Source organism: Caretta caretta, chromosome 20 (genome assembly GCF_965140235.1).
Source record: "Caretta caretta isolate rCarCar2 chromosome 20, rCarCar1.hap1, whole genome shotgun sequence".
NCBI lineage: Eukaryota > Metazoa > Chordata > Testudines > Cheloniidae > Caretta > Caretta caretta.
The window spans coordinates 22,397,942-22,405,724 of NC_134225.1; the positions used below are offsets into that span (position 1 = coordinate 22,397,942).

A 7,783-nucleotide genomic window follows, 5' to 3' on the forward strand; every position below is an offset into this window, starting at 1 on the left:
TGTGTGTGTGTGTGTGTGTGTGTGTGCCCACCCCCTCCCCCCAGCCCTGTGTGTGCAGCACCCTCACAGCCCCCCCCCCCCCGCGCATGCCCCCCCCACCCCCGTGCATGGTCTGGGCTGCCTGGTGGAATGGTCTGTTTCTAACGCTGTCCAGCTTGGGAAGCGGGGCCTAGCGGTTAGAGCGGCGGGGGCTGGGAGCCAGGACTCCTGGGTTCCCTCCCTGGCTTGGGGAGGGGAGTGGGGCCTAGCGGTTAGAGCGGCGGGGGCTGGGAGCCAGGACTCCAGGGTTCTCTCCCTGACTCGGGGAGGGGAGTGGGGCCTAGCGGTTAGAGCGGCGGGGGCTGGGAGCCAGGACTCCAGGGTTCTCTCCCTGACTCGGGGAGGGGAGTGGGGTCTAGCGGTTAGAGCGGTGGGGGCTGGGAGCCAGGACTCCTGGGTTCTCTCCCTGGCTCGGGGAGGGGAGTGGGGCCTAGCGGTTAGTGGCCCTGCTCTCCCTGCTGCGAGTGACCCCGACCGTGGGCGGTTGTCCTGAGTGTGATGAGTTAGCAGGTCTCGGCTGGTCCCTGCTTCGCGCCCACTTCCAGACTGGGGGGCCAGGTAGCCCTGGCTGGGAAGAGCTGTGGGCCAGGGCAGGAAATCCCCATACAGGGTGGGGGTGCAGCCCCCCCCAGCCCCTCTGCCCCAGTGTGCCCCGGGTGACCCCAGGTGCGACGCCGGTGACCTTTCACCTCTGTATGTTGGGTCAAAGTGGAGGTGGCTGGGGATGGCAGTGCCCCGGGGGAGATGGGGGCTGCATGGTGGTTTCAGCTCTACCGTACGGGGGGGGCCGATCTGTCCCGGGGGCCCCCCCTGCCAGGCCCTGGGCCCCCCACCGCCATGCTAGGAGCCACCCCCTGCCCCCTACTAACTTGCTGCCTCTCGTCTTCTCTCCCCGGCTGCCGGTCCTGCCCGCTGCTGCTCCCCCACCTCGATGCTGCGGTAAGTCGCCCCCCTGGGGCGTGCCACCAATTTGGGGGCGTGCCCTGGGCCATGTCCTCCAAGCTGCAGGAACCTCCCAGCCAGGGAGCAAAGCCAGGTCGGGGGGGGATGCAGGGGAGGAGCCGGAGAAAAGCTCCTAGGGACGGGGCCTGAACCAGGGACCCGAGGCTACCGAGGGAGAGGGGGGCTCTACTCTCAGCAGGGACGGGTGAGGGGGTGCCCTGGGGGTCCTGAGGGCAGGATTGTGCTGGAGGATGGAGGGGAGCGTCCGTGTGGGGGTGCGGCTGTGGCAGCCGAGTGCCTGGGAAGGGACTGGGGAGGCCGTTCCCTGGGAACCCCCGAGCCTGGTGGGTTCTGGGTCTGGCCTCGGAGCCTCGCGCCCAGCAACGCCCAGGCAAGGCCGCGGGTTTCCCTGCTGTGCCCGGCTCCCCCAGCCCGGCCGGCTCTCCGCAGGGTGGGCAGCAGGGTCAGAGAGCAGCTCCTGGGTCCCTGCTGAGAGGGAAGGGGGCATCTAGTGGTTAGAGCAGGGGGCCGGGTGCCAGGACTCCTGAGTTCTCTCCCTAGCTCTGGGTGGGGTCTAACCACTAGCCCCCACTTCCCCTCCCAGAGCTGGGGAGAGAACCCAGGCGTCCTGCTGTAACCATTAGGTCCCACTGCCCCCTCCAGCCTCCCTTCCCCCCCTGCCAGTCAGGTCCCAGGGTTCCCCTATGGCAGCACCATGGCTGCCCCTTCCCCACCCTGCCCCCAAGCTGTTGCTGTATCCGGAGATGGCTGCAGTTAAGGGAGGCTTGCGGCCGCCGGCTCTTGGCCTTTCCTGGCCCGGCGCCCAGGCTCACCGGCCCCGCTCTGCCCAGGCCCCCAGCGCATGTTCGGGACGTATTTCCGGGTCGGATTCTACGGCAGCAAGTTCGGGGACCTGGACGAGCAGGAGTTTGTGTATAAAGAGCCATCCATCACCAAGCTGGCCGAGATCTCCCACCGGCTGGAGGTGAGGCAGGGGCAGGGAGAGGGGCACCGGCAGGGTGGGGGGAGCCCAGGGCTGGGCTGGCTGGGGGCTGCGGGTCGGAGTGAGGGGCACTGGCAGGATGGGGGGAGCCCAGGGCTGGGCTGGCTGGGGGCTGCGGGTCGGAGTGAGGGGCACTGGCAGGGTGGGGGGAGCCCAGGGCTGGGCTGGCTGGGGGCTGCGGGTCGGAGTGAGGGGCACCGGCAGGATGGGGGGAGCCCAGGAATGGGCTAGCAGGGGGCTGCGGCTCGGAGTGAGGGGCACCAGCAGGATGGGGGGAGCCCAGGGCTGGGGTGGCTAGGGGCTGCGGATCGGAGTGAGGGGCACCGGCAGGATGGGGGGAGCCCAGGGCTGGGGTGGCTAGGGGCTGCGGATCGGAGTGAGGGGCACCGGCAGGATGGGGGGAGCCCAGGGCTGGGGTAGTTGGGGGCTGCGGGTCGGTTGGAAATGGCCCTGCTCTCCCCCTCGGGCCTCCCTGGCTGGAGTTCCATGGGCTGGTTCTGCCCCTCACACTGCCCCCCAGCTTCCCGCAGTGGCCGGGGGGGGAGGGGTGGGAATCCTGCTGGATTTTGGCAGCTCTCCTGGGAGCCCGGCTTGTAACCCGCCCCCCTGCATGGGACGCTGCCTGGGTGCCCCCCCATGGACCTCTGATCGCCAGGCACCCATGCCCCCTCTGCCCATCATTGTGGTCCCTGGGCACCTAGATGAATTCTGTCTGCAGCTTGGGCAGCTCTGCCCCGGGACAGCGGGGTGGGGGGCTGGGGGCCCTTCTACACACACTGGGCCTCCGTGGTCCCTCCGCTGCCAGCCAGGGAGGCTGCAGGCTGGGGGACCTGGGGCTGTTCTGGGGCCACCCCCCGGGGTGACGGCCAGAGGCGCCCTGGCTGGAAACTGGCCAGTTCCAGGCCCAGCCCCATAGAACGGGGGGGTCTCTTCCCCCCCCCCCCCCCCCGCCCGCAGGAGTTCTACGCCGAACGCTTCGGGGATGACCTGGTCGAGATCATCAAGGACTCGAACCCTGTGGACAAGGCCAAGCTGGACCCCAATAAGGTAAAGCTGGGACCCATGGTTAGGGGTATACGGCAGTGCCTGGGGCCCCCGGCTGAGATTGGACCCCCTCCCTCCCCTGTCACGCCCCGGGTGCTGCCCAGACTCCAGCCGAGATTGGGGGTCCCCATCGTGCCGGGCGCTGCATGGACACAGCGAGACCCGCCCTGCCCCAAGGAGCTCCCAGTCTGCGTAGGCACAAGGCAGGAGGGGAAACCGAGGCGCGAAGCAGGACAAGGACTCGCCCAGTGTCACCCAGCTCCGGGGCCGTGAGGAGGGCAGGGTGGGCCGGGTCCTCCTGTCATGGGGCTCCCTGGGGCTGGACGGCAGATTCCCGGCCGTGCCCCCCTTCACGGCCACCCCCCGCCCCCCAGGCCTACATCCAGCTGACCTATGTGGAGCCCTTCTTCGACACCTACGAGCTGAAGGAGCGGGTCACCTACTTCGAGAAGAACTATGGTCTGTGCAGCTTCCTCTTCTGCACGCCCTTCACGCTGGACGGGCGGGCGCACGGGGAGCTGCACGAGCAATTCAAGCGCAAGACGCTGCTCTCCACCTCGCACGCCTTCCCCTACCTCAGAACCCGCCTGCCCGTCGTCCACAAGGAGGAGGTGCCGCCGGGGGGCTCGGCAGGGGGGCTCGGCGGTGGGCGTCGGGCTGCGGGGGTTCGGGAGGGGGGCTCGGCGGGGGTGCCGTGGGCAGGGGTTTGGGAGGGGGGCTCGGCGGTGGGCGTCGGGCTGCGGGGGTTCGGGAGGGGGGCTCGGCGGGGGTGCCGTGGGCAGGGGTTCGGGAGGGGGGCGCGGCGGTGGGCGCCGGGCTGCGGGGGTTCGGGAGGGGGGCTCGGCGGGGGTGACGTAGGCAGGAGTTCGGGAGGGAGGCTCGGCGGTGGGTGCCGGGCTGCGGGGGGGGAAGCAGGTGCTCAGCGGGGGCGCCTTGGGTGGGGGTTCAGGAGGGGGGCTCAGTGATGGGCGTCGGGCTGCGGGGGTTCGGGAGGGGGGCTCGGCGGGGGTGCCGTGGGCAGGAGTTCGGGAGGGAGGCTCGGCGGTGGGTGCCGGGCTGCGGGGGGGGGAAGCAGGTGCTCAGCAGGGGTGCCGTGGGCAGGGGTTCAGGAGGGGGGCTCAGTGATGGGCGTCGGGCTGCGGGGGTTCGGGAGGGGGGCTCGGCGGGGGTGCCGTGGGCAGGAGTTCGGGAGGGAGGCTCGGCGGTGGGTGCCGGGCTGCGGGGGGGGAAGCAGGTGCTCAGCAGGGGTGCCGTGGGCAGGGGTTCAGGAGGGGGGCGCGGCGGTGGGCGTCGGGCTGCGGGGGTTCGGGAGGGGGGCTCGGCGGGGGTGCCGTGGGCAGGAGTTCGGGAGGGAGGCTCGGCGGTGGGTGCCGGGCTGCGGGGGGGGAAGCAGGTGCTCAGCGGGGGTGCCGTGGGCAGGGGTTCAGGAGGGGGGCTCGACGGTGGGCGCCGTGGCAGGAGTTCGGGAGGGGGGCTCGGCGGTGGGCGCCGTGGGCAGAGGTTCGGGAGGGAGGCTCGGCGGTGGGTGCCGGGCTGCGGGGGGGGAGGCGGGGGCTCGGCGGTGGGCGCCATGGGCGGGGGTTTGGGAGGGGGGCTCGGCGGGGGGGCAGGGTTCTGCAGGGGTCTGGGGGGCCGAGTTGACCCCCCCCCCCCCGGTGCACCCAGATCATCCTGACCCCCATCGAGGTGGCCATTGAGGACATGCAGAAGAAGACGCAGGAACTGGCCTTCGCCACCCACCAGGACCCGGCCGACGCCAAGATGCTGCAGATGGTGCTGCAGGGCTGCGTGGGCACCACCGTCAACCAGGTGGGGCGGCCCAGGGCAGGGCAGGGGGGTCGGGGGTCACGCAGCGGACACAGGCCGGGAGGGGGCCTCGATCCTCCCTCCCCACCCCCTTCTGGGGCTGCGCCGGTGCCCCCCCACATCCCCCGCCCCGCGGCCGCTTTGGCCCTCGCGCCAGGAGTTGAGTCATGCTGGGGCACCGGCGGGACCGGGCCGGGCAGGGCAGGGCTGGGCCAGCAGGGGGCGGGGCCGGGCTGGTCAGGGGCGGGGCTGGGCCAGCAGGGGGCGGGGCCGGGCGCTGACCCACTGCCCATTGCCCAGGGCCCGCTGGAGGTGGCCCAGGTGTTCCTGGCCGAGATCCCGGACGACCCCCGGCTCTACCGGCACCACAACAAGCTGCGCCTCTGCTTCAGGGACTTCACCAAACGGTACCGGCCCCCCCACCCACCCCCCCTTCCCCCCTCTCCCCCCTGGCACCCAGCGCCCCGGCCCCCCGCTTCCCCCACCGGCACAACCCTTCGTCAGGGCTGGCCTCATCCCCAGGAGGTGGGGGGCTGGGTCCTGGCCCCTGCCTGCCCCCAGCTCCCTCCGTGGGGCTCCGAGCCCCCCAGCCCTGGGCCCTGCACTCAGCTGGGGCGAAGCAGGGCATTCTGGGACCCCCGTTGGCCGTGGTGATGAGCCCCGCCCCTCGGTTCCAGGTGCGAAGACGCCCTGCGTAAGAACAAGGCGCTGATCGGGCCGGACCAGCGCGAGTATCACCGGGAGCTGGAACGGAACTTCCTGCGCCTCCGGGAGTCGCTGCAGCCCCTGCTGGGCCGCCGGATCCCCCAGCTCTACGCCCCACTCGTCCCGCACTCCACCCACCGGTGAGCACCCCCCGGCGCCAGGCACTGCCCGGACACAGGGAGAGACCGTCCCCAGGTCGTGCCCAGCCAGAATATGCACAGGACAAGAGGAGAAACTGAGGCAGTGAGGAGACGGGACGTGCCCAGGGTCATGCAGGGAATCCTGTGGCATAGCCAGGAATGGGACCCAGGAATCCTGGCTCTCTGCTCTGACCACTACACTCCACTCCCTTCCCTGAGCGGGGAATCCAGGGTTGGCTTGTTCCCTGGGGTCTCTCCACACCTGGCAGTTACCAGGGTCCCCCACCCGCCGGGGAGGGGGCGGATTTGCCACATGTTAATTTCACCCATTGGATTAATTAGAGGCTTTCCCCCCTTGCCCCCACCAGAAACTCTCTGAACAGGTCTAGTCTCCACAAGCTGGAGGGCTAGGAGGAGCCAGCGGGATCACCGAGGACCTTGGACCGGCTGCGTCCGCTCTTCCAGCCTGGGGGGACACACCCTGCCAGCCTCCAGAGTGCCTTGCTGAGCCCCCCGTATGGAGCCAGCCCAAGCCACCTCCCCCGGGTCCAGGCCCACTCTCAAACTCTGCCCCCAGCCGGGCCTGCGGGGAGACCACTCGACCCAGTCAAATGCCAGGTGTCCGTGGTGTATCAGGGTCGTTCTCCGCCCCTTCCCGCTGCCTTCTGCTGCCCGGGGCGTTAAGGGCAAGGCGCCAGGACTCGGGTCTGGTGTCTCTCCCGCGGCCTGTGCCCGGTGCTGCAGGAGCCAGGCGGGCTGTCTAGCCTGTTACCTAGCAGCCAGCGGTAGAAGTTGGGTGGCCCCAATCCTGCCAGGGACCCTGCCTCTGGACCAAAGCTCAGCAAGCTGCCCCCGGAGCGTCTCCCCCTGCGGATCCCCCAAATGCGGGCAGCGAAGCGGCACCAGGCCAAGATCACCCCCACCTCCCCCATGGCAAATGGCACAGCTGGCTGGTTCCTGGGGCGAGAGAATGGGGCAGGCCATGGAGTCCCCCTCCTAGTGCTGGGAACAGAACCCAGGAGTCCTGGCTCCCCCCCCCACACCAAAGCCAGGGGCCCTATGGCCCTTGTGGTGCTTGAGGATCCTGCTCCCCCACCCCTCCGGGGGCAGGGGGGGACACAGCCTCTGCCCAATCCCTGTGCTGGAGGGGGGGCAGCTGGAGCCTTCCAACCCCCCAAGTGCCTGGGCCGGCCCTAGCTGTAGTGGAAGGAGGGGGGGTGCCCCACTTCCCGCCCCACTCACCTCTGTATGTTTCTTTTCTCACTCTGAGGAGCCTTCCTCTCCCCCGCTTCTGCTATCTCTTCCCTTGACCCCCAGCGGGGGGGGGCCCTCTGGGACGTTCATTAACCCATGGGTGGAAGGGGAGGTCTGGGGGGCTGATCTGGTTAAATGGGGAGGGCAAGCAGGGGCAGGGTGAAGCATAGCCATGAGGCTGTTCCACGTGAGTCGGGGAGAGGGGGCTGGTCTACTGGCAGTGGGGCAGGCGGTACCCCCAGCAAAGGGGCACAGAGATGGGGGGGGCTGCCAGGCATGGGCCCCTCCATTAGGTCCCACTCCAGGCCCTCCACCTGTGGGGTGGGCAGGGGATTCCCCAGGCCCTGCAGTGTCAGTGCGAGCCCCCCCACCCCCCAGCTGTACCCTGGGGGGGCCAAGAGTGTCCGGTGTGGGGCCCTGCTGCCCCCTCAACTCCAGCAGGGCCTGGATGGGGAGTTGGGGGGGAGCCCAGACCTTCCCTGCCCCCTTCAAATCACTGGTGCTGTGCCCCTCCCCCTTCCCGGTCTGGACCACCGGCCTTAACCCCAAACTGGAAACTCTCCCCCACATTAAATACCAGGTAGGGGAGGGGTGAAGCTGTTGCTGCCCCCCCCCCCCCCAGCTCCCTCCCCTCCCCTCCCATGCACCCCATTGGATTTGGCTTCTGCCTTGCTCTGGGGCAGGACACGGGGGGACGTGGTCTCCCCTCAGCGTCCTCCGTAGCCTCCCACCCCGGTCCTGCCCCCACACCCCGTGTCTGGCCGGCTGGGACCGCGGGGAGAGGCGCCGGCCGGGGGTTTATTTATAAAGCGATTTAACAATAAAACCCAAAACCTTTGGATTGTTTGAA

At 70.0% G+C, this 7,783-nt stretch overlaps 1 protein-coding gene across 8 annotated transcripts in view; it reads left to right on the top strand.

Annotated features, from left to right (window-relative positions):
* Nucleotides 1-7,783, top strand: part of DOCK6 (dedicator of cytokinesis 6) — a 63,920-nt gene extending 56,137 nt beyond the window's left edge. For 5 of the 8 annotated variants that reach the window (XM_075121789.1, XM_075121790.1, XM_048831743.2 and 2 more), the window contains 7 exons: nt 1,841-1,966; nt 2,942-3,031; nt 3,403-3,639; nt 4,694-4,837; nt 5,135-5,241; nt 5,512-5,679; nt 6,048-7,783. In XM_075121789.1, coding sequence (XP_074977890.1) covers nt 1,841-1,966; nt 2,942-3,031; nt 3,403-3,639; nt 4,694-4,837; nt 5,135-5,241; nt 5,512-5,679; nt 6,048-6,090 — 915 coding nt within the window. In that variant the 3' untranslated portion in view covers nt 6,091-7,783. Of the gene's footprint in view, nt 1-1,832; nt 1,967-2,941; nt 3,032-3,402; nt 3,640-4,693; nt 4,838-5,134; nt 5,242-5,511; nt 5,680-6,047 lie in introns of those variants that run through there. The other 3 variants (XM_075121792.1, XM_075121793.1, XM_075121791.1) reach the window with 2 other exon arrangements.